The 26,844-nt window shown below is 40.3% G+C and overlaps 1 protein-coding gene and 1 long non-coding RNA gene across 4 annotated transcripts; one reads left to right on the top strand and one right to left on the bottom strand.

Moving 5' to 3' along the window:
• The first annotated feature begins 8,408 nt into the window (after positions 1-8,408).
• Positions 8,409-12,131, top strand: LOC149972435 (uncharacterized). Its single transcript, XR_016491501.1, has 2 exons — positions 8,409-8,640; positions 9,979-12,131. It is a non-coding gene; the product is annotated as an uncharacterized LOC149972435 (long non-coding RNA).
• A 3,649-nt stretch (positions 12,132-15,780) lies between these two features.
• On the bottom strand, positions 15,781-24,932 carry LOC110503233 (extracellular calcium-sensing receptor-like). Of its 3 annotated transcripts, none has more exons than XM_021581599.3 (11): positions 24,703-24,932; positions 24,299-24,590; positions 23,794-24,036; positions 23,564-23,659; positions 23,082-23,397; positions 22,821-22,993; positions 22,434-22,664; positions 21,084-21,207; positions 20,384-20,577; positions 16,318-16,596; positions 15,781-16,209 (listed from the first exon to the last, which is right to left on the bottom strand). In XM_021581599.3, the coding sequence occupies exons 1-11, from the start codon at positions 24,930-24,932 to the stop codon at positions 15,781-15,783; spliced, it is 2,607 nt and encodes an 868-aa protein (XP_021437274.3). The 3 variants fall into 3 exon arrangements, with proteins under 3 accessions (XP_021437274.3, XP_090075298.1, XP_090075299.1); XM_090219172.1 differs by having other exon boundaries at positions 23,827-24,036; XM_090219173.1 differs by having other exon boundaries at positions 23,564-23,719; positions 23,977-24,036.
• Positions 24,933-26,844: the final 1,912 nt, after the last annotated feature.

Genomic DNA, 26,844 nt, shown 5'->3' with positions numbered 1-26,844 from the left:
GAGATAGATATTACCTTTCTCTACTTATTCTGATAGATATTACTGTTCTCTACTTGTTCTTATAGATATTACTTCTCTCTACTGGTGAGATAGATATTACTGTTCTCTACTTGTTCTTATAGATATTACTGTTCTCTACTGGTTCTGATAGATATTACTGATCCTACTGTTCTGATAGATATTACTGTTCTCTACTGGTTCTTATAGATATTACTGTTCTCTACTGGTTCTGATAGATATTACTGTTCTCTACTTGTTCTTATAGATATTACTGTTCTCTACTGGTTCTGATAGATATTACTGTTCTCTACTGGTGAGATATATATTACTGTTCTCTACTTGTTCTTATAGATATTACTGTTCTCTACTGGTTCTGATAGATATTACTGTTCTCTACATGTGAGATAGATATTACTGTTATCTACGTGTTCTTATAGATATTACTGTTCTCTACTGGTTCTGATAGATATTACTGTTCTCTACTGGTGAGATAGATATTACTGTTCTCTACTTGTTCTTATAGATATTACTGTTCTCTACTGGTTCTTATAGATATTACTGTTCTCTACTGGTTCTGATAGATATTACTGTTCTCTACTGGTGAGATAGATATTACTGTTCTCTACTTGTTCTGATATATATTACTGTTCTCTACTGGTGAGATAGATATTACTGTTCTCTACTTGTTCTTATAGATATTACTGTTCTCTACTGGTGAGATAGATATTACTGTTCTCTACTTGTTCTTATAGATATTACTGTTCTCTACTGGTGAGATAGATATTACTGTTCTCTACTTGTTCTTATAGATATTACTGTTCTCTACTGGTGAGATAGATATTACTGTTCTCTACTTGTTCTTATATATATTACTGTTCTCTACTGGTGAGATAGATATTACTGTTCTCTAATGGTGAGATAGATATTACTGTTCTCTACTTATTCTTATAGATATTACTGTTCTCTACTGGTGAGATAGATATTACTGTTCTCTACTTGTTCATATAGATATTACTGTTCTCTACTGGTGAGATAGATATTACCTTTCTCTACTTATTCTGATAGATATTACTGTTCTCTACTTGTTCTTATAGATATTACTTCTCTCTACTGGTGAGATAGATATTACTGTTCTCTACTTGTTCTTATAGATATTACTGTTCTCTACTGGTTCTGATAGATATTACTGATCCTACTGTTCTGATAGATATTACTGTTCTCTACTGGTTCTTATAGATATTACTGTTCTCTACTGGTTCTGATAGATATTACTGTTCTCTACTTGTTCTTATAGATATTACTGTTCTCTACTGGTTCTGATAGATATTACTGTTCTCTACTGGTGAGATATATATTACTGTTCTCTACTTGTTCTTATAGATATTACTGTTCTCTACTGGTTCTGATAGATATTACTGATCCTACTGTTCTGATAGATATTACTGTTCTCTACTGGTTCTGATAGATATTACTGTTCTCTACTGGTGAGATATATATTACTGTTCTCTACTTGTTCTTATAGATATTACTGTTCTCTACTGGTTCTGATAGATATTACTGTTCTCTACTGGTGAGATATATATTACTGTTCTCTACTGGTTCTTATATATATTACTGTTCTCTACTGGTTCTGATAGATATTACTGTTCTCTACTGGTGAGATAGATATTACTGTTCTCTACTTGTTCTTATAGATGTTACTGTTCTCTACTGGTGAGATAGATATTACTGTTCTCTACTTGTTCTTATAGATATTACTGTTCATGCTGTTCTGATAGATATTACTGTTCTCTACTGGTGAGATAGATATTACTGTTCTCTACTTGTTCTTATAGATATTACTGTTCTCTACTGGTGAGATAGATATTACTGTTCTCTACTTGTTCTTATAGATATTACTGTTCTCTACTGGTGAGATAGATATTACTGTTCTCTACTTGTTCTTATAGATATTACTGTTCTCTACTGGTGAGATAGATATTACTGTTCTCTACTTGTTCTGATATATATTACTGTTCTCTACTGGTGAGATAGATATTACTGTTCTCTACTTGTTCTTATAGATATTACTGTTCTCTACTGGTGAGATAGATATTACTGTTCTCTACTTGTTCTTATAGATATTACTGTTCTCTACTGGTGAGATAGATATTACTGTTCTCTACTTGTTCTTATAGATATTACTGTTCTCTACTGGTGAGATAGATATTACTGTTCTCTACTTGTTCTTATATATATTACTGTTCTCTACTGGTGAGATAGATATTACTGTTCTCTAATGGTGAGATAGATATTACTGTTCTCTACTTATTCTTATAAATATTACTGTTCTCTACTGGTGAGATAGATATTACTGTTCTCTACTTGTTCATATAGATATTACTGTTCTCTACTGGTGAGATAGATATTACCTTTCTCTACTTATTCTGATAGATATTACTGTTCTCTACTTGTTCTTATAGATATTACTGTTCTCTACTGGTGAGATAGATATTACTGTTCTCTACTTGTTCTTATAGATATTACTGTTCTCTACTGGTGAGATAGATATTACTGTTCTCTACTTGTTCTTATATATATTACTGTTCTCTACTTGTTCTTATAGATATTACTGTTCTCTACTTGTTCGTATAGATATTACTGTTCTCTACTGGTTCTGATAGATATTACTGTTCTCTACTGGTTCTGATAGATATTACTGTTCTCTACTTGTTCTTATAGATATTACTGTTCTCTACTTGTTCTGATAGATATTACTGTTCTCTACTTGTTCTTATAGATATTAATGTTCTCTACTGGTGAGATAGATATTACTGTTCTCTACTGGTGAGATAGATATTACTGTTCTCTACTTGTTCTGATATATATTACTGTTCTCTACTTGTTCTTATAGATATTACTGTTCTCTACTGGTGAGATATATATTACTGTTCTCTACTTGTTCTTATAGATATTACTGTTCTCTACTGGTGAGATAGATATTACTGTTCTCTACTTGTTCTTATAGATATTACTATTCTCTACTGGTGAGATAGATATTACTGTTCTCTACTGTTCTGATAGATATTACTGCTCTCTACTGGTTCTTATAGATATTACTGTTCTCTACTTGTTCTGATAGATATTACTGTTCTCTACTTGTTCTTATAGATATTACTGTTCTCTACTGGTGAGATATATATTACTGTTCTCTACTTGTTCTTATAGATATTACTGTTCTCTACTGGTGAGATAGATATTACTGTTCTCTACTGGTGAGATAGATATTACTGTTCTCTACTTGTTCTTATAGATATTACTGTTCTCTACTGGTGAGATAGATATTACTGTTCTCTACTTGTTCTTATATATATTACTGTTCTCTACTGGTGAGATAGATATTACTGTTCTCTAATGGTGAGATAGATATTACTGTTCTCTACTTATTCTTATAGATATTACTGTTCTCTACTGGTGAGATAGATATTACTGTTCTCTACTTGTTCATATAGATATTACTGTTCTCTACTGGTGAGATAGATATTACCTTTCTCTACTTATTCTGATAGATATTACTGTTCTCTACTTGTTCTTATAGATATTACTTCTCTCTACTGGTGAGATAGATATTACTGTTCTCTACTTGTTCTTATAGATATTACTGTTCTCTACTGGTTCTGATAGATATTACTGATCCTACTGTTCTGATAGATATTACTGTTCTCTACTGGTTCTTATAGATATTACTGTTCTCTACTGGTTCTGATAGATATTACTGTTCTCTACTTGTTCTTATAGATATTACTGTTCTCTACTGGTTCTGATAGATATTACTGTTCTCTACTGGTGAGATATATATTACTGTTCTCTACTTGTTCTTATAGATATTACTGTTCTCTACTGGTTCTGATAGATATTACTGATCCTACTGTTCTGATAGATATTACTGTTCTCTACTGGTTCTGATAGATATTACTGTTCTCTACTGGTGAGATATATATTACTGTTCTCTACTTGTTCTTATAGATATTACTGTTCTCTACTGGTTCTGATAGATATTACTGTTCTCTACTGGTGAGATATATATTACTGTTCTCTACTGGTTCTTATATATATTACTGTTCTCTACTGGTTCTGATAGATATTACTGTTCTCTACTGGTGAGATAGATATTACTGTTCTCTACTTGTTCTTATAGATGTTACTGTTCTCTACTGGTGAGATAGATATTACTGTTCTCTACTTGTTCTTATAGATATTACTGTTCATGCTGTTCTGATAGATATTACTGTTCTCTACTGGTGAGATAGATATTACTGTTCTCTACTTGTTCTTATAGATATTACTGTTCTCTACTGGTGAGATAGATATTACTGTTCTCTACTTGTTCTTATAGATATTACTGTTCTCTACTGGTGAGATAGATATTACTGTTCTCTACTTGTTCTTATAGATATTACTGTTCTCTACTGGTGAGATAGATATTACTGTTCTCTACTTGTTCTGATATATATTACTGTTCTCTACTGGTGAGATAGATATTACTGTTCTCTACTTGTTCTTATAGATATTACTGTTCTCTACTGGTGAGATAGATATTACTGTTCTCTACTTGTTCTTATAGATATTACTGTTCTGTACTGGTGAGATAGATATTACTGTTCTCTACTTGTTCTTATAGATATTACTGTTCTCTACTGGTGAGATAGATATTACTGTTCTCTACTTGTTCTTATATATATTACTGTTCTCTACTGGTGAGATAGATATTACTGTTCTCTAATGGTGAGATAGATATTACTGTTCTCTACTTATTCTTATAAATATTACTGTTCTCTACTGGTGAGATAGATATTACTGTTCTCTACTTGTTCATATAGATATTACTGTTCTCTACTGGTGAGATAGATATTACCTTTCTCTACTTATTCTGATAGATATTACTGTTCTCTACTTGTTCTTATAGATATTACTGTTCTCTACTGGTGAGATAGATATTACTGTTCTCTACTTGTTCTTATAGATATTACTGTTCTCTACTGGTGAGATAGATATTACTGTTCTCTACTTGTTCTTATATATATTACTGTTCTCTACTTGTTCTTATAGATATTACTGTTCTCTACTTGTTCGTATAGATATTACTGTTCTCTACTGGTTCTGATAGATATTACTGTTCTCTACTGGTTCTGATAGATATTACTGTTCTCTACTTGTTCTTATAGATATTACTGTTCTCTACTTGTTCTGATAGATATTACTGTTCTCTACTTGTTCTTATAGATATTAATGTTCTCTACTGGTGAGATAGATATTACTGTTCTCTACTGGTGAGATAGATATTACTGTTCTCTACTTGTTCTGATATATATTACTGTTCTCTACTTGTTCTTATAGATATTACTGTTCTCTACTGGTGAGATATATATTACTGTTCTCTACTTGTTCTTATAGATATTACTGTTCTCTACTGGTGAGATAGATATTACTGTTCTCTACTTGTTCTTATAGATATTACTATTCTCTACTGGTGAGATAGATATTACTGTTCTCTACTGTTCTGATAGATATTACTGCTCTCTACTGGTTCTTATAGATATTACTGTTCTCTACTTGTTCTGATAGATATTACTGTTCTCTACTTGTTCTTATAGATATTACTGTTCTCTACTGGTGAGATATATATTACTGTTCTCTACTTGTTCTTATAGATATTACTGTTCTCTACTGGTGAGATAGATATTACTGTTCTCTACTGGTGAGATAGATATTACTGTTCTCTACTTGTTCTGATATATATTACTGTTCTCTACTTGTTCTTATAGATATTACTGTTCTCTACTGGTGAGATATATATTACTGTTCTCTACTTGTTCTTATAGATATTACTGTTCTCTACTGGTGAGATAGATATTACTGTTCTCTACTTGTTCTTATAGATATTACTATTCTCTACTGGTGAGATAGATATTACTGTTCTCTACTGTTCTGATAGATATTACTGCTCTCTACTGGTTCTTATAGATATTACTGTTCTCTACTTGTTCTGATAGATATTACTGTTCTCTACTTGTTCTTATAGATATTACTGTTCTCTACTGGTGAGATATATATTACTGTTCTCTACTTGTTCTTATAGATATTACTGTTCTCTACTGGTGAGATATATATTACTGTTCTCTACTTGTTCTTATAGATATTACTGTTCTCTACTGGTGAGATAGATATTACTGTTCTCTACTGGTGAGATAGCCATTACTTCATGAGAGGGTAACAACACACACACAACGTGATCACTAAAGGTTCATGTAAGGAGGGTTGTCCAGAGGGAGTTCATTTATCCAGTTACAACTGCATGCTTTCTGCAACCAAGCACTACTGTATAACATATTGTTTCACTCTTTCACTTTAAGTGCTGTGTCCAATTAATTATTATCCGGGGAAGTGTGTAGTGTTTTCTTAGAAAATAGTTAATTGAAGGTGTGTATAATCGACGGGAGTTAAGGAATCTAAGATGGCCTGAACACTGTCATGACGTTGGCCTGGGAGGGGGGGGGGGGGGGGGTTTATGACAGTCATAAATACCTCTCCCCCCTTTTTCCTCTCTCTACCCTACTGATGTGGCATTTGAAAATCCTTTGGTTAACATAGAGATTCTGGGAACATCAGAAGGTGGTGGGAAATGAACTATATTCTGGTAATCTGACCAATTGAACATATGCGGTGGTACTTAATGAATATGATGTCAGTTCGGTTGTCATCTGAGACATTCTCATCAATGATAAGATGACATAAACTCTACAGTGGAAAGTCTACACATCAGAGTTATCGGATTCACATGGAATTGTTGTTCAATTTAAATGTTTGAATATAAACATTTTGGTGAAGAGAGATGAAATGTAATTTTAACTTCCAAATGAGAGATTTGGGTTTTCATAAGGTTAGGGCTCTGCTCAATCAGTGGCCTGCCTCTGTGAAGAGACATGGGTTATAAAACTTTTCAAACACACCCTTCTCGCTCCACTATATAAAGCCTTGATGAAAATGTAACCTCCCTGTTCCAAGTACGTGAGGTCTGCAGCCTCTGACTTAAAAGGACTAACATGTCAACTACAGAACGAAGCCAACATCAGCGTGAGCTTTGGTTGCGAATATTATGAATTTGAACTTATTCACTACAGAAGTGATACCTCCTAGCTGTTGAGTTAGCAACAGCAGCTGCAAACGTGGGCTAGGAGAGGACAGACAGAGTTTCCCGTCTACCGCACAACGACGACACTACAACGTATCCCGTTCACCACCAGATACACTCTTCAAAGTAAAAAGGACTCGGTTTGGCAACACGGCCTTCCATCTACCACCAACCTACCGAAGCGCAGCTCAGAGTAAATATTTATTGCATTTTCCTTTTCCAAATGGGCGGTAATTTAGAATGCATAAGATACTGTATTTACGATAGCACGGCTTCTCCCTTTTGGATTCTAAAGGTGGCACATTTGAATTATATGACCGAACACTTATTGCAAATGCAGGAGGCCTTAGGGTTTGTCTAAATCGTTAGACAGTTTATGTAGTTTTATTTTTAAATACATTTACATTTGATGTCGTCTTACTCTGGAATGGGATTCTAGAATGGACGAAAGGGTGGCGGGGTCACGAGGAATCAGCATTGGGGTTACCAAACCTAAAATGAACTTGACATTTCTTTTTATGTGGTATGATGGTTACAGAGAGGAGGATGAAATGTTTTGAAGAGGTTTTTAAATGGCTTCTGAAGGACAGGCAAAGACAGGGAGAGGAAACATTTTAACGGTGAGGAAAATCCCTGAATATTAAAAAACTCCTAATGAAGAATGATCAACTTCATTAGGAATTAAACAGACGAGGGGGGGGGGGGGGTTCATTATAAAATTCATCATCACCATTCTCTATCCAAATTGCACCATTACTTTAGGAGATTATTATTATTTCTGTAGGGAGTTATAAAGAGTTGTAATTCTAAATTGTTTTTTTAATTTAACATCTTTTTTTAAAATCATGTGTTTGAAAGGGGTAAATGACCAGTTCCTTGAGGTCCTGGTTTTTGGGGTACTTCTACAGTGGTACTGTGTTCAGGCTGCATATAGGAAGGGAAATATATGTTAATAAGGGATGTCAGTAACTTCAAATGGACTGTGATATATGTATTGCTATCTTCATGATCTGGTAACTCTTCCTAGAGGTCGCCAGTAGAATAAGGGAGTATTGACTCATTTAGAAAATGTTTTTTTTTTAGCAGTAACATTATGTTATGCTTTCTGACATTTGTCTTAGAGATGTTATTAAGAAAAGGTTGGGGTCATAATTCATAATTTAGTCAATGTTTGTCTAGTTTCCTGAAACAGAAATGTAATGAACTTAACTGCTGTTATGATCTGTGTTTTTTTTAGGTTATCATGGAAGGTAACGTCAGATCGTGTTTTAATGCATGGTAGAAATAATTTGACCATAGACAGTGTGTGTAAATCTCAAAACCTCCCTAACCGGGTGAAGAAAGAGCAACAAGGGCGTGCAATGAGAGACAGTAAATTTTACCACTCATATCTGAGTCCGAGCCATAAACCAGGGCGGGGGTGCTGAGAGCGTGTGTGGAGTGAACGTGGAGAGAGAGAACAAGCTCAGGTGAGAGACTCGTGTACATGGGAAAAACGGAAGTGTCTACTTGGATATTAAAATCGGGACATTATCAAGGTCCATGAAATTTGACAGGCAAAAGTTACATGTGCCGTTGGGAAAAAACTGTAAACAATATCTGAAGAAGACGCGCTAGAATGATGCCGGGTGAAGGAAAGGGGGGGTGGGGGAGGGGGGCTGGGGTGTACGCCTGGCTAACTATTTAAACTGAAAATGCATTGAGATACTGGTCTTTCTTTACCAGGCCACTCTTGACAGGAAAACAAGGACAAAGGGGGGCTGTAATGAGAAGAGTTATGACCGGCAATAGAACGTTGTTTATAAATGTACGGTCTAACAGGGATGATCTGTGCTAAGTTGGTAAACTGGAATTTGAGCATTAGACTCAAAGTAAGCACTGAGGTAAGCACTCGGGTCAGATATTTTATACAATTTTTTCTTTGTGATTGGGATACAGCGAGAGAGAATTGCTAAAGCACGTTGAGGGGTGGATGCGCTGCTAACATTTATGTGGGCTAGAGAGAGTTTACAGAAAGTTGTCTCTAAGTGTCATCGTGAGGGGAGGAAGTTTGTTTGGGGGAATCACTGGATGACAGCTTCGGGACAACCATGAAAGTTTTTTGTTTTGTTTTACCCTGTATTGAGAGTTTTTACGTTACAGCGCATCAATGAGTGGTGCTGACTTATTAAACATGTCCTTTATTTCTGTTTTCTTTTCAAGTCAATATGTTTTTAGGTTTCGTGGAACATCAGGGTGTTCATTGTTCCAGAGGAGAAAATGAGGTCTATTGATTAACTGAGTTGAGAATGTGTTAGTATGTTTGTAAATGTAGAAAATGCATTAGGAGTATAGTGTGTTATGGGTTAGATGTAATGATATAGGAGTATAGTGTGTTATGGGTTAGATGTAATGATATAGGAGTATAGTGTGTTATGGGTTAGATGTAATGATATAGGAGTATAGTGTGTTATTGGTTAGATGTAATGATATAGGAGTATAGTGTGTTATGGGTTAGATGTAATGATATAGGAGTATAGTGTGTTATGGGTTAGATGTAATGATATAGGAGTATAGTGTGTTATGGGTTAGATGTAATGATATAGGAGTATAGTGTGTTATGGGTTAGATGTAATGATATAGGAGTATAGTGTGTTATTGGTTAGATGTAATGATATAGGAGTATAGTGTGTTATGGGTTAGATGTAATGAAAGAGGAGTATCATTCCCAGAGACTGAATTTACTTCTCCTGTCCTATCCGGTGTCCTGTGTGAATTTAAGTATGCGCTAATTTCTAATTCTCTCTTTCTCTCTTTCTCTCTCTCAGAGGACCTGAGCCCTAGGACCATGCCTCAGGACTACCTGACATGATGACTCCTTGCTGTCCCCAGTCCACCTGGCCGTGCTGCTGCTCCAGTTTCAACTGTTCTGCCTGTGATTATCATTATTTGACCATGCTGGTCATTTATGAACATTTGAACATCTTGGCCATGTTCTGTTATAATCTCTACCCGGCACAGCCAGAAGAGGACTGGCCACCCCATAGCCTGGTTCCTCACTAGGTTTCCTCCTAGGTTTTGGCCTTTCTAGGGAGTTTTTCCTAGCCACAGTGCTTCTACACCTGCATTGCTTGCTGTTTGGGGTTTTAGGCTGGGTTTCTGCACAGCACTTTGAGATATCATCTGATGTACGAACGGCTATATAAAATAAATGATTTGATTTGTTACAGGAGACAGCGCATAGAAGAAGGAGAGCAGCTAACTGTACACAATATGGGGACTTAATTGAACGTTACACATGCCCAGATAATGGTGAAAGTAGCAGAGAATGTGTTGTCATTTCATACACATTTGTCAACTTTCAGTAATGAGTTTGTCACAGAAGGGCATACCACTTGAAAGAATAGCAACCAATCCCTGTATACAGGAGGCCACATTGCCGTTTTTGTACGGTTGGATACTTCTCCAACGCCACTAATCTCTCCCCCATTTCTGACAGATAGTAAACACTTGACATACCTCCCAGTAGAATGGGACCGATCCACAGTAAATGGAACGTGTCAGAAGGTGGCTGCTTATCAACTGTTGTGGCCAAAAGTCTACACTGTAACAAAGGTGTTTACAAATGTGTGGGGGATAGATTGGCCTTGGGATGAGAGATGTGTACCTAACTTGAGCACAGGGATGTATTATCCGCAGGTACCAACTGTAGCAGAACACAGGAGGTCATTGGAGATGTTGGTGGCTAGAGACCAAGGGATAAACTAGGGAAACAGGTAGGGAGTATCTGAAAGGTTCAGTCCTAGACTTATCAGTAAAACACGAAGACAATAGGAGAGCAGGAGTCAAAGTTAGTTTCACGTGTTTTCACGTGAAGTTAGGTCCAACTGCATAATGGGTGAGTGAAGGCACCAAGACACAGGAAGTGAAGACACCATGACACAGGAAGTGAAGACACCATGACACAGAAAGTGAAGACACCATGACACAGGAAGCGGAGCGAGAGAGAGAGAGACTAGAGGCCACTGTAAGATGTACAGATGGGTTGGGTCTGGGAACTACTATAAACATCATAGTTGGTTTGGGGTTTAGCTAGCTTTATGGGTTAATGCATCATATGATAGAGGATAGAGAGGTAATTGTACTGTGAACAATATGTTGAAGGTATTGATGTGAAAGCAGATGCACTTCTGAGTTCCCTCAAGAGGATGTAATGTAGGTAAGGGTATGTTAGGGATACGCACTAGCATATCAGGTGTTGTGCCTATCAGGTGAAATTTAGAAGATGGGGAACAAAGTGAAAATGACATGACTTGGGAACACTTCTCGGAACCTGGGGCCTAAAGGGGAAGACTGGGTGACAGCATAAGGAAGCTTTTTAGAGCATTCATTTTTATGGAACCCACCAGGACATTACCCTGGAGGCATAGACAGGTGAAGAGAGAGTAGATATTGTCATGGTTTCAGACTTTGGTTTTCATGCATATATAAATATGCATCGCTTATCGCATTGTTAATACTGTTCTGTTTTATATTACATTGTTGCTTTCCAAGTCTTGTGCTATCACTCTCTTATGAACAAAAGGGGAAAGTGGAGAAACTATAAGCTGCTCCATTGTCACGCCCTGGTCTAAGTATTTTGTGTTTTTCTTCATGTATTGGGTCAGGCCAGGGTGTGGCATGGGTTTTTGTATGTGGTGTGTATGTATGGGGATTGTAGCTAGTGGGGTGTTCTAGCTAAGTCTATGGCTGTCTGAAGTGGTTCTCAATCAGAGGCAGGTGTTTATCGTTGTCTCTGATTGGGAACCATATTTAGGCAGCCATATTCTTTGAGTTTGTCGTGGGTGATTGTCCTTAGTGTCCTGATGTCCTTGTTCTGTGTTAGTTTACACAAGTATAGGCTGTTTCGGTTTTCGTTACGTTTATTGTTTTTGTAGTGTTTGTGTTTAGTGTGTTTTCTCATTAAACATGAATCGCAATCTACACGCTGCATTTTGGTCCGACTCTCCTTCTCACCAAGAAAACCGTTTCATCCATCTTCCATTGAAGGAGACAGCAGACTCAGCTGGAATTACATTTTGTTGTGTGATCACAGTTCGGAGGCCGTAAGTCTCTGAATTTGAATTCCTCGCAGTGACTGGTTGTTCATTGTTTGTTCATTTGTTTGTTTGTTTAATTAATGTTTTATAATCATTTGTTATTTTTTTTATTTGTGTTTTATCATTGTTTATACATTTAAGTAATTTCCAAGTTTATGTAAAGTGAACATTATGACGCTATTGTTCAAGAGGGAGGACTGTTGGAGTCGGCTAAACTTTGATTATTGAGATAGTAACTGAATGGCAGGAAATGAAAGAGACTGGGTTTTACGTCTCTGAAGAAAGACCGATGTCTTCGGGAATGTGTTGGGGGGATGAGAGGAAAGCAATGTGTGAAACAGGGGAGACAGATGGACATCTGTAGATTAGAAGAAGGAGGTGTTGAGGTCAGGAGGTGAGGACAGATTCTCTTAAGGGAGTAATACAGTGCCTTGCGAAAGTATTCGGCCCCCTTGAACTTTGCGACCTTTTGCCACATTTCAGGCTTCAAACATAAAGATATAAAACTAATTTTTTGTGAAGAATCAACAGCAAGTGGGACACAATCATGAAGTGGAACGACATTTATTGGATATTTCAAACTTTTTTAACAAATCAAAAACTGAAAAATTGGGCGTGCAAAATTATTCTGTGAATAAAAACCCCAGTGAAAAAAGTATTTGATCCCCTGCTGATTTTGTACGTTTGCCCACTGACAACGAAATGATAAGTCTATAATTTTAATGGTAGGTTTATTTGAACAGAGGTCCGGTGGCGATCTGCCTGTCGCCGAAACCTGTAGGTGGTCTTAAGAAGAGTGGACTGGGCTTTCTTCCAGGTACACCAACAGCGGCAGACGAACATCTGAGCCGAGGGTATGTTGACCTCTTCCTCAGGGAAGAGCGGGGTTGGTAACCCAAGGAACCCTTAAAGAGTGAGAGTTGTCGTGTCTTTGGCATCATTAAACTGAAGACTTATTTCTCAACTGACTCTCTGTAATTATTATTACGTGATTAAACTGATTAATCATGTACCTGTAATTAACCAGGAAGTCGGGGCACCAAGGAAAATATTCAGATTACAAAGTTATAATTTTCCTAATTTAACTCTTCAGATATTTTATATCTGATCAATTCGTCTTCGAATTAATGAATTATTATTTACCTCAAGTTAGTCTCATTCCAAACGTCGTAAATTATTGGTTATCTGCACGAACCCAGTCTTCACCATGAGTCATCCATACGTAAAATATTAATTTACTCACTAAATAATTCACAGAAATGCATAAACAAATAGTAGATAGTTCCAAGGAAATGATAAAGGAGTTTCCCTAGTGGGATAAACCGGTATTGCAGCTTGGTGGACAAAAAGGGAAGTGGGGGTCGACTGAGATGAGACACTACAAAGATGATAATTATTTGAAATGCTAATCCTTTGTACATGAACGCTCACTCATTCAGGAACAATTGCAATCAATATATATACTTACGTTCAGTGTGTCGTAGGGATCTCTGTTGAAAAGTTTGTTTCTGTTGGAGAGTCTGTCCGCTCTCTCTCTCTAACGGGGTTAGGATGGATAGTTCAGAGTGACATTCATTCATGTCGTTATAGAATAGATGTTTCGGTGGTTGTCGGATCTTCGCGTTCAATGACACCGAATTCCTAGCTGCAGACCAGTAATTAATATCAAAGACTTGTTCTTATTCTGTCGGTATCGATAGTCTAAGAGTTTATCCACGTGGGATGGTTAAAAGACTCAGCAGTCTGGTCTCAAACCTTGGCCCTCTCGTTATCGAGGTAAGCTGGTCTGCAACCTTTGTCTTCTCGTAATTGAGAGAAACATGGTCTGTTGAGGAATCCTCACAGTGGGGGTTTTATTCTGAAGAGCAGAAAAAAGCTGTCTCATGACGCCAAGTCCTAACTGTGTTCATGGAGGCGTGCCAGTGACATAAGTGAAACTTTACACAGAAATACAATTTTCTCACATTACATCATTACATAGCATCCCATAATTTCACAAATAGTTTAATATTTCCTCATTCATCCTGTACAGCAATTAGATGCAAGCCTCATAACTGAGGCTATTATATAAACAGCGTTATGGTAATGTGGCCTTATTGTCTCTCATGAGTTTCACAAAATTGTACCAAACGGACCAGTTCGCAGCTTTCAGTTAGTGGTTTCCGTTGTGGCTTTCTCCAGTAATGAGTTTAACATCACAGCGTTCCTCCAAGGTCTGGAGTCCCTCCATCAGGTTCTGAAGTTGCTCCTCATGTCTTCCAATGGTGGCTCCTTGCAGGGAGACGTCTCTCTGCGGGGCCCCATATCCTTCCATCTTGCCTGAGCAGGAATTGCAACAGATCAATAGCTATTGAGCAGGGTGGCAGCGGGGCAGCAGCGTCCAAGTAGAAAAAGGGCTGAAATTCTAGTTTATTTTTGCAGGGACATCCAGGTGTGTTAATATTGTACAGGTGTGTTAGAGTTTCAAAAGAGGAAAGTTTAACGATCCAATGACAGCCTGTCACCTCAGAGAGCCCTGAGACTCTGGACTCTCTCTCATCACTCTGGACTCTCTCTCATCACTCTGGCCTCTCTCTCATCACTCTGACCTCTCTCTCATTACTCTGGCCGTCTCTCTCATTACTCTGACCTCTCTCTCATTACTCTGGCCCCTCTCTCATTACTCTGACCTCTCTCTCATTACTCTGGCCCCTCTCTCATTACTCTGGCCTCTCTCTCATCACTCTGGCCTCTCTCTCATCACTCTGACCCCTCTCTCATCACTCTGGCCTCTCTCTCATCACTCTGACCTCTCTCTCATCACTCTGGCCTCTCTCTCATCACTCTGACCTCTCGCTCATCACTCTGGCCTCTCTCATCACTCTGGCCTCTCTCATCACTCTGGCCTCTCTTATCACTCTGGTCCCCCTCTTATCACTCTGGCCCCTCTCATCACTCTGGCCCCTCTCATCACTCTGGTCTCTCTCATCACTCTGGTCTCTCTCATCACTCTGGACTCTCTCATCACTCTGGCCTGTGTTAGCCTGCAGGGCTACATTCTATATAGCCTTGCCAGGCCTCTAGCCTCTCTCAGCCTCTCTCTGATCCTATCTCCCTGTTAGAGGGCTCTGTGAGAAGAGATATCCTACCAGAGAGCTGGGTGAAGTTACTGCTATGTTTCCTAAACCCATCACATCAGGGGCTAGGGGCTAGGAGCTAGGGGCCAGGGGCTAGGGGCTAGGGGGCTAGGGGGCTAGGGAGCAGACAGGGGTTTGATTTCTGACTGAGCACTGAAAGAAGAGGAGAATGAAAGCTTGTGGGCCTGCAGTGAGAGAACACTCTCGTTTCATTCGATTCTATTAGGATACCTGTTAAACACTACAATGAGCTGACAGAGGTCTTAAGAGGACAAGCTGAGTGAGGATCAATGTAAGATGGAGGATCTTTAATTACAACAACTGACTTTGAGGAGGCACAACAACACACTCCTGTGGTCAATAGAGGTGTTTCTTTTTGTTTCCAACTTGACCATCATCTGTTTCTTGGTGATTTCTATTTGGACATCATGTGTTTCTTGGTGTTTCTCTCTGGTCTCAGGAGGATGATGAAACACTTTGGAGCAAACAGACAGAACAGCAGCCCAAAGCTGGATGCTAAGATGGCGAATATCTCCACAGCTACTGTGTACTTCCCAGGAGAGCTGACGTAGGCAGGGACGAAGGAGATCCATACAGCACAGAAGATCAGCATGCTGAAGGTGATGAACTTGGCCTCGTTGAAGTTGTCAGGGAGTTTCCTGGCCAGGAAGGCTAAGAGGAGACAGAGAGAGGCCAGCAAGCCAATGTAGCCCAGCACCAAAGAGAAGCCGACCACAGAGCCAACCTCACACTCCAGGACCACCCTCGGCCCCCGACCCTCTCTGCCGCCCCGCTCAGCCGGCCGGGGTGGAGCTAGGGCCAGCCACAGCACACAGATCAGCACCTGTGTAAGGGAAAGGGGTTTGGAAGGAAAAAGCACAGTCACCATAACAACAGAATACGGTCAGTGAAGGAAATAAATAAATTCCAATAGTAAAAACTAGATGTTCACCTGGATGAGTGTGCAGATGGAGATGCCCATCCTTTGCTGAGCTGGGCTGAAGTATCTCATCAGGTTCTCTCCAGGCAGAGTGGCCTTGAAGGCCACCAGCACCACCACAGTCCTGCTGAGCAGACAGGAGATGCAGAACACAAAGCTTATACCAAACAGGGTGTGTCTCAGCATGCAAGTCCATGGCTTTGGCCGGCCAATGAAAACCAGTGCACACAGGAAGCAGAGCTTGAGTGACAGCAGGAGCAGGAAGCTGAGCTCAGAGTTGTTGGCTTTCACCTGAAATGAGACAGAGAATGAAAATGTAGACTGAGTGATGTCATAAATCTCGTCCTCATACAGTATGACACAATTGGGTAACATTTCGCTACGTCACAAGCAGTTCCCTACACCCGCAATAGAATCTGTTAAATATGTGTATGTGACCAATAACATCTGTTAACTTCTTATGGGCAGGTGGGACAGTAGCGTACCACCTGGCCAACATCCGCAAAGAACGGATCCGGTGCTCTTTCACGCGCTTGGAAACACTGCAGCCGAAATGGGAGCCTCCTAGAAAAGCTACAATTTACGGCTCATTTTTCCACAAAAACAGCCTGAAACTCTTTCTAAGGACTGTTGACATCTAGTGGAAGCCCAAGGAACTGAAATCTGGGAGGATTTTGCCTTATAATAAAAGTGTCTCCTGACCCCTCCTGTCTCAGCCTCCAGTATTTATGCTGCAGTAGTTTGTGTCGGGGGGCTAGGGTCAGTTTGTTATATCTGGAGTACTTCTCCTGTCCTATTCGGTGTCCTGTGTGAATCTAAGTGTGCGTTCTCTAATTCTCTCCTTCTCTCTTTCTCTCTCTCGGAGGACCTGAGCCCTAGGACCATGCCCCAGGACTACCTGACATGATGACTCCTTGCTGTCCCCAGTCCACCTGGCTGTGCTGCTGCTCCAGTTTCAACTGTTCTGCCTTATTATTATTCGACCATGCTGATCATTTATGAACATTTGAACATCTTGGCCATGTTCTGTTATAATCTCCACCCGGCACAGCCAGAAGAGGACTGGCCATCCCACATATGCTCTCTCTAATTCTCTCTTTCTTTCTCTCTCTCGGAGGACCTGAGCCCTAGGACCATGCCCCAGGAATACCTGACATGATGACTCCTTGCTGTCCCCAGTCCACCTGACTGTGCTGCTGCTCCAGTTTCAACTATTCTGCCTTATTATTATTCGACCATGCTGGTCATTTATGAACATTTGAACATCTTGACCATGTTTTGTTATAATCTCCACCCGGCACAGCCAGAAGAGGACTGGCCACCCCACATAGCCTGGTTCCTCTCTAGGTTTCTTCCTAGGTTTTGGCCTTTCTAGGGAGTTTTTCCTAGCCACCGTGCTTCTTCACCTGCATTGCTTGCTGTTTGGGGTTTTAGGCTGGGTTTCTGTACAGCACTTTGAGATATCAGCTGATGTACGAAGGGCTATATAAAATAAATTTGATTGATTGATTGATTTGACAGCCATTGAAAACAGTGGTAGGCTGATTTATTTTTTGGGGGGGATAGTTTGTCCTCTGTGTTTTGCCTGCCATATCAGTTCTGTTACACTCACAGACATAATTTAGAGTGTTTTCTATCCAAATATATCAATTACATGCATGGCTTCTGGGCCTGAGTAACAGGCAGTTTACTTTGGGCATGCTTTTCATCTGGACATGAAAATACTGCCCCCTACCCAAGAGAGGTTAAATATGTGTATGTTACCAATAACATCTGTTAAATATTTGTATGTGGCCAATAACATCTGTTAAATATGGACCAATAACATCTGTTAAATATGTGACCAATAACATCTGTTAAATATGTGACCAATAACATCTGTTAAATATGAGTATGTGACCAATAACATCTGTTAAATATGGACCAATAACATCTGTTAAATATGTGTATGTGACCAATAACATCTGTTAAATATGAGTATGTGACCAATAACATCTGTTAAATATGGACCAATAACATCTGTTAAATATGTGTATGTGACCAATAACATCTGTTAAATATGTGTATGTGACCAATAACATCTGTTTAAATATGGACCAATAACATCTGTTAAATATGTGACCAATAACATCTGTTAAATATGGACCAATAACATCTGTTAAATATCTACCAATAACATTTGCTAAATATGTGTATGTGACCAATAACATCTGCTAAATATGTGACCAATAACATCTGTTAAATATGTGACCAATAACATCTGTTAAATATGTGACCAATAACATCTGTTAAATATGTGACCAATAACATCTGCTAAATATGTGACCAATAACATATTTTAAAGATGTGACCAATAACATCTGATGTGTTATCAATGTGACCAATAACATTTGATCTGAACTGATACTCTGAGTCAATATTCACGTAAAATAAGAAATTCCCCTCGACCTCGCCCACAAAGTGGGAAAAACAAACATTCTTTCCTAATGACCCGCTATGTAAAATGATCAACTTTATCGTCAAATTTGTTGTTACACAGATATAGCAAAACATGCTGAAGAAGCTGCTATGTCGTTCCATGACACGTAACAAGGTAAGCCTGTGAGAAGAGTCGCTTGGCTTCAAGCTATTTGGTGTGGGAGAGTAGGCTAAATACAGCAATTTGTGTGTAAAACATTTTATCACAGGTTAAGACATTTAACTTGTTGTCTGTTAGTAACTCCGCTCACTACTAGTAGTTGTATAGTCTGTTAGTAACTCCACTCACTACTAGTAGTTGTATAGTCTGTTAGTAACTCCACTCACTACTAGTAGTTGTATAGTCTGTTAGTAACTCCGCTCACTACTAGTAGTTGTATAGTCTGTTAGTAACTCCACTCACTACTAGTAGTTGTATAGTCTGTTAGTAACTCCACTCACTACTTGTAGTTGTATAGTCTGTTAGTAACTCCACTCACTACTTGTAGTTGTATAGTCTGTTAGTAACTCCACTTACTACTTGTAGTTGTATAGTCTGTTAGTAACTCCACTCACTACTTGTAGTTGTATAGTCTGTTTGTATGTGTTGTTGGTCTTGGCTAGCTTAATGTTCCGGTCGGGTAGCTAGCTAGTGGCTGCTAGCATCGTCATGAAAAGGGGCATGAGGGAAGCCCTACAATACTACACTTTACGAAATTGTGAGAATGTTCTGGAGCATACAATGTTGAAACGTAATCTTTAGACATATTGTAGTTTTCTTAAATGTAGTTTTGAAATTGACTAAAAACAAGCAGACCACAATAAAATTGTGTTTGAAAAAAGTAAACTATTTTCTGTCAGTCAATGGGTAACCTAAAGAGATGTTATCTAAATGAGAAAACCTGTATAAATAAGGGTAAAAAACGTAAATATATATCAAAAAATATTTTACCAACTGATGTGGCTTTAGCAATGGAACGTATTTTTTGCAATATCAGTAGAGTTGACTCAACAAATCAAAGCACAGATTGAAGGGTACACTTCCAGCTTTTAGTTCCTGACATCGGGAACACTCAAAGGGTACGTTAGTAAATTCACTCTGAAGTGCCAGAGAGCGCTCAGAGTGTGCTCTGGGCGTTCGTAAATTCAGAGCATTGTCAGATTGTCTGCTGGTAAATTCAGAGGTTTTCGCTCCTGGAGCATTTAGAGAACACACTGGACGCTCTGGTCGAGGAGTAGGGTTGATCCGAGCATTCTGACCTCACAACGGCAGTCAAGCACCCAAGTGAACTTGCTAAAGTTAGCTAGCTTGCTAGCTACTTCCAGACATAAATGAGAGATCACCTCACTCTGACCATTTTATTTGCCATAGCAAAGCTGGTTTGGCTACTTTCGTGTTATCCAGCGCGTTGGTGACTATAACTGGGTTGCTGGCAACAATTGAATTAAGCTACAGTATTTAGAATCCGAGGAGAGTGCTCTGAAATCGGAATAGATTAGCCAGAGTGAATTTATGAACGCATCCAAAATGCCAGCCAGTCCATCCATTATGCCATCATTGACTTGAATGGGGACACCCGTTCTATTCATTGTATTTCTATGATCACATGATTCAACTCACCAGGGGCGTATGGCGGTGGTAGAAGAAGGTGGCCAGGGCACCAGCTGTGAGCGTTGCCCCGGAAACTGATATGACGGACAGGATGACGCCCATGGTGTCGCTGTAGGAGAGGAAGTCCACTAGCTGTGGGACGCAGGCCGTACGATCTGGGTTGGACCAGAACCGCTCTGGACACCTGCTACACTCAACTGACCCTGACAGAGAAGGAACAGAAATCAAGAGTCAGAATCAGAACCAGTCAGAATCAGAACCAGTCAGAACCAGGACCAGTCAGAACCAGGGCAGGTCAGAACCAGTCAGAATGAGGACCAGTCAGGACCAGGACCAGTCAGGACCAGGATCAGTCAGAACCATTCAGAATGAGGACCAGTCAGAATCAGGACCAGTCAGAACCAGTCAGAATGAGGAAAAGTCAGGATCAGGACCAGCCAGAATCAGTACCAGTAAGAATGGGGACCAGTCAGACTCAGGGATGGTCAGAAACAGGACCAGTCAGAGCCAGGACCAGTCAGAATCTGGACCAGTCAGAATCAGGACAAGTCAGAACAAGGGCCAGTCAGAATCAGAACAAGTCAGATTCAGAACCGGTCAGAATCAGGACCAGTCAGAATCAGGACCAGTCAGAACCAGCCAGAATCAGGACCAGTCAGAATCAGGACCAGTCAAATATGAATTGGAATGAGAAAAGTTGATAGATGACCTGTTGTGTTGCTGATCTCTCCCTCAGCGCAGGACAGACAGTCGAAGCAGCAAACGGGCCTCCCCTTCTGTACCGCATGTCTGGTACCAGGGGGGCAGGCAGCACTGCATATAGACACAGGGACCTACCAGACGGTGGGGAGGACGCAGTCATCATCATCATCATCACTATTATCACCATTATTACACACACACACACACACACACACACACACACACACACACAGGCAGGTTTGCTGGGCCCCTCTGGGGACTATGTGAGGAATCTGACCACATAAATATCTAACATTCAGTATCATGTTGTTGACAGAGCTTCCTGTTTGACCTAACATTCAGTATCATATTGATGACAGAGCTTCCTGTCTGACCTAACATTCAGTATCATATTGATGACAGAGCTTCCTGTCTGAACTAACATTCAGTATCATATTGATGACAGAGCTTCCTGTCTGAACTAACATTCAGTATCGTATTGTTGACAGAGCTTCCTGTCTGAACTAACATTCAGTATCGTATTGTTGACAGAGCTTCCTGTCTGAACTAACATTCAGTATCGTATTGTTGACAGAGCTTCCTGTCTGAACTAACATTCAGTATCGTATTGTTGACAGAGCTTCCTGTCTGAACTAACATTCAGTATCATGTTGTTGACAGAGCTTCCTGTCTGAACTAACATTCAGTATCGTATTGTTGACAGAGCTTCCTGTCTGAACTAACATTCAGTATCGTATTGTTAACAGAGCTTCCTGTCTGAACTAACATTCAGTATCATATTGTTGACAGAGCTTCCTGTCTGAACTAACATTCAGTATTATATTGTTGACAGAGCTTCCTGTCTGAATTAACATTCAGTATCGTATTGTTGACAGAGCTTCCTGTCTGAACTAACATTCAGTATCATATTATTAACAGAGCTTCCTGTCTGAACTAACATTCAGTATCATATTATTAACAGAGCTTCCTGTCTGAACTAACATTCAGTATCATATTGATGACAGAGCTTCCTGTCTGACCTAACATTCAGTATCATATTGATGACAGAGCTTCCTGTCTGACCTAACATTCAGTATCATATTGATGACAGAGCTTCCTGTCTAATTTAACATTCAGTATCATATTGTTGACAGAACTTCCTGTCTGAACATTCTTTTTTTTTTTTTTTCCTGTCTTTCTCTTTGCTGTATGTCTGCCTCAGGGTGACACGCTAAACAAGTCTCTTTCTCTAACACACACACACACACACACACACACACACACACACACACACACACACACACACACACACACACACACACACACACACACACACACACCTCTCTGCCTCAGAGAAACCAAGCTAAATGGTACTCACCTCATCTCCGCTGCCCCCTCCCCACACCACCTTCTCCATATTGATGTGAAACTGGTCGTCCACTCCCACTGAAGACAGAAAATGGCCGACCTGGACAAACTCTGCTGTCCCCTCGTGGGTCACATGCCAGTTGATGATGTCATAAGAGGCAGGCGGATCACCATTCATGTCAAAGTGGATCAAATCCCCCACAGGAGTACTGAAGTTCACTCTCCTCAGATAATGAGCAATCTCAAAGACAAAAGGTTTATTGAAACAGGATTAAGAGTTAGAACCAGTGGTGGCTTTGGGCTTTTAGTGCTCAACACGTACAAAGTGTTTCCATTGTATCCTGACTGGAAACGTTAGAGTTGTTAACCTGAAAACAGATCAACATGGTATTGTCACCTGGCTGGGCTGAAGCTTCCTGACATCAGGGCACTGTCCACTATTAAAGGGTCCCTCCCCTGGTGGACAGGCCACCATGTCCTGAATGGCGTGGGCGATGGCGTAAACAGCCTTGTACACATTGTAGCTGGCTCTCAGCTGAGACACGTCAGCATACTGGCTCTCCCCCTCACCTAGGATTGACACTTCATTTTACTGAGACAACGTCGGGAATGGATCAGGACACATAAAACAGAGCATTAGTTGTAAACTTTCTCTCACCTATGACCTCTGAACCAGTACACTGTCGCCGGGACGACGGGGTCATGCTAAGGTCAATCCCCAGGGAACACCCAAAAATCTCCTCCCACAATTCCCTCAGGAAGGGGTCGGATTTCTGGTAGTCCTCATCAGGACGTAGGCGTGTTAGGAAAGGGCCCAGGCTGGGAATGACAGCTTTCTTCAGGGCAAATCCAATAGTCCCGGCAAGAGAGGGCAGGTTTTTTGGGGAAGAGAGAGTAGAGTAGGTGACCCAGGCTTCCGAGGCGATCCACTGCCTGTCTGTTATGTTCTGACGGACAACCTCTTCCATCAGGGCCTGAAGAATGAGACGGTTAAAAAGATCAAGATAGTCAAGTTGAAGTACATGATTATCAATAAGAAAATACTTGTCTATAAAGGGCATCAAGACATGGTAGGACAAAAACACTCTGCTACAGTTGTGCAACAAATACTTAACAATACTCTGACCAGTAACTGATTACCCGTGCATCCTGAGAGATAGCGAATGTCACCACCACTTTGGCAGTAGATCCTCTGATGGTGTCCACGATGTGCTTCATCCGTCTCTGAGATGGTACCTTGGGGATGCCCATCAGTGAGAGAAAGGGAAGAGAGTCAGAGAAAATCAGAGAGAGTGTTTATATTTTATATTCATGGAGAGGGGGCGAAGCAGAGTTACAGAGAGACAGAAATCATCAGAGTGAGGTCGTACCTTGGGGATGACCTCTGCGTAGGCGACACAAACCCCAGATCCTTGGAGATCTTGGAGAAGCATCTGAACCCCAAACTTTCCATAGTCATCATCCCCTGACACCAGCCCCACCCACTCCCAGCCCAGCTGATGCAGCAGCCTGGCCATGCCCCGAGCCTGGAAGGCATCGCTGGGTATCGTACGGAAGAACGACGGGTACCTCCAGTTGTCACTCAAACAGGCACAGGAGGCAAAATAACTCACCTGGGAGAGAACAGAGAGAGAGAGAGTCAGGGAGAATAAGAATTTGTAAGACTCAGAGATCAGAAGGAGAGAAGTGAAGAAGGAGAGAAGAAGTGAAAATAGAGTCATCAAGATAGATATTTAATTGAATGTGTAAGAGTTATCTAGATATATATTTGAGTGTAATCTGTAAGAAAGTCATTTAGATAGATGTTTGAATGTAATCTGTAAGAGAGTCGTTATCTCTTTCCATCCCAGTCTGTAATCCAACCCCATGCCTCACCATGGGTAAATCAAACGGCCCGAGGGTTTGTGCCACCACGATGGAGGCTGAGGAGCGGGCATCACCGATGATGACGGGCACCTCAGGGGTTGCTCCACACTCTGTGCCTGCCACAGAGGCATCCTGGCCTGTCACCATGGCTAGGGCTGCCCCCAGAGTGGTACCCTCTGCCAGGCATGTGTCAGCAGCCAGGAACCCCAGGGTGAGGTTAGGAAGGAGGAATGGGTCGCGGTTAATCTCCTCCACCGCAAAGATCATAGTCTGGAGCCAGCGGTAAGCACGCTGGTAGAAACTGACAGATGGAGGAAGGGAAGAGACAGGTAGAGAGGAGGTGACTGAAAACACTTTACACGTGAAAACAATGACACAAAGCTGTCATCACACATCACTTCGGAGTTGCGTACATTGTGCATGTCACATTTCCCTCAATACTCCGGAACTCCTGCTCTGGTAGAGGGGCTTCCACATGGACGGGGAACAGGCCTCCAATGACCACATCTCCTGCCCGATAAACACTGCCCGAGATGGGGTTAGCCATCAGCCGACAGGCCCCCCCTCCACCTCCAGACTGACCCCAGACACACCCAGGGATAGGGAGGCAGCAGAGCAGCCACAGCCAGCCACAGAGGCACATCACCTGGATAGAGACAAGGTCGAGGACTGGGAAAGTCCGTCACCTGGAGGAGAGAGATCAAAGCAAGAACGTACAGACAGAACACTGAGTAAATAGAATGACATGAACAAAGAAACACTAGCAATTAAGAGATACACCATACACCATACACCATACACCATACACCATACACCACGGACACCTGTAACCAGACAGTTGTATGAAACAACAGGGATAGACACACAAAAAAACATGTTCCATCTCTGCCCTACCTATCAACAGTAAACCTTATCCTGGTGAGAGAGACGGACAGACAGACAGAGAGGATGAGTGTCTGTCAGTCTAGCATCTCCTGCAGAGAGTGAAAGAGGGAGAGGAAGAGGAGAATAGGGGAGATGCTGATATAGGGAGAAATGAGCCCCCGGCTAAAAAACAGGGACGGGTGGGGCAGGAGGGGGTTAATTGGGGCATGTTATTGGAGGATAACTTGGGGAACAGGTAATTGAGGGTAATTGGAGAAAGCCTATGAGGGTGATGTTATTGAAGGTAATGTAGTAGGAGGGGAGAATCAGCGTCTGTTCTTCAACAACATCTGATGTCATACTTTATTCATTCTTATGACTGATTGTCTTAATAAAATACTGTACATGTGACTAAATCGAGTCGCCCATTCCTGCTGTCAAGTCACCTAGTGGCCTCATGGGTGGAATGTTATTCATATTTTTCACAGTTTCACAAATAAAAAGCAGCCGAAAATCCAGTGTTTTATGTCAACAACAAAAAATTCAGTCTTCTGTGATGCATATAAAGTTTAATATTGGGATGCAAACTCAAAATGGAATACATTTAAACTCTATATCTGACATGGTACAGGATTCTTTTTTTTTTAAGCCAATAACCATGTGTGTGAGATTTATACATTTGTCTCAAAGTAGATTTGTTTTAAGACTAAGAAACCCTCTGTACGATTTAGTACGACCCCGCCCACTGAAGTAAAAAGGTGAAAGGGACAGTTGGAGAGAGAGAGAGAGAGAGAGAGAGAGAGAGAGAGAGAGAGAGAGAGAGAGAGAGAGAGAGAGAGAGAGAGAGAGAGAGAGAGAGAGAGAGAGAGAGAGAGAGAGAGAGAGAGAGAGAGAGAGAGAGAGAGAGAGAGAGAGAGAGAGAGAGAGAGAGAGAGAGAGAGAGAGAGAGCGAGAGAGAGAGAGAGAGCGAGAGAGAGAGAGAGAGAGAGAGAGAGAGAGAGAGACACCCCTATCAGACCACAGCAAAATCACAGTCTACTTAAACAGAGCAATACTCAATCATGAGGCATCAAAGCCAAAGGAACTGAGTAACATTAAGAAATGCTATAGATGGAAGGAATGCAGTTTGGAAACCTACCAAAAAACAATTAGGCAACAACAAATTCAATCCCTTTAAGACAATTTCCTGGGTAAAATGTTCCACTGTAATAGTGAAGGTGTAAACTTGGCAGTAGAAAATCTTAACAGTATATTTGACCTCTCAGCTTCCCTATCAAATCTAAAAATCTCAAATAGAAAACCAAAGAAAATTAACAATAATGACAAATGGTTTGATGAAGAATGCCAAATCTAAGAAATAAATTGAGAAACCTGTCCAACCAAAAACATAGAGACCCCTGAAAACCTGAGTCTACGCCTTCACTATGGTGAATCACTAAAACAATACAGAAATACACTACGGAAAAAGAAGGAACAGCACGTCAGAAATCAGCTCAATGCAATTGAAGAATCCATAGACTCTAACCACTTCTGGGAAAATTGGAAAACACTAAACAAACAACAACACAAAGAATTATCTATCCAAAATGGAGATGTATGGGTAAATGTATGGGTTCTCCAATCTCTTTGACTCTATAACAAAGAACAAACAGCAAAAACATATACATGATCAAATACAGATCTTAGAATCA

This window comes from Oncorhynchus mykiss, chromosome 24 (assembly GCF_057628025.1).
Source record: "Oncorhynchus mykiss isolate SJ-2025 chromosome 24, ASM5762802v1, whole genome shotgun sequence".
Lineage (NCBI taxonomy): Eukaryota > Metazoa > Chordata > Actinopteri > Salmoniformes > Salmonidae > Oncorhynchus > Oncorhynchus mykiss.
Note: the sequence above shows the minus strand (reverse complement) of the source record. Positions and strands in the feature narration are given on the sequence as shown.

Excerpts from the sequence above, each read along its gene's own strand:
- LOC110503233 (XM_021581599.3), bottom strand. The coding sequence starts at position 24,932 with ATGTGCCTCTGTGGCTGGCTGTGGCTGCTCTGCTGCCTCCCTATCCCT. Across the intron at positions 23,398-23,563 it reads CTATCTCTCAGGATGCACGG|GCCCTGATGGAAGAGGTTGT; the intron begins GTAATCAGTTAC and ends CTCATTCTTCAG. Across the intron at positions 20,578-21,083 it reads AGAGATCAGCAACACAACAG|GGTCAGTTGAGTGTAGCAGG; the intron begins GTCATCTATCAA and ends CTTCTCTGTCAG.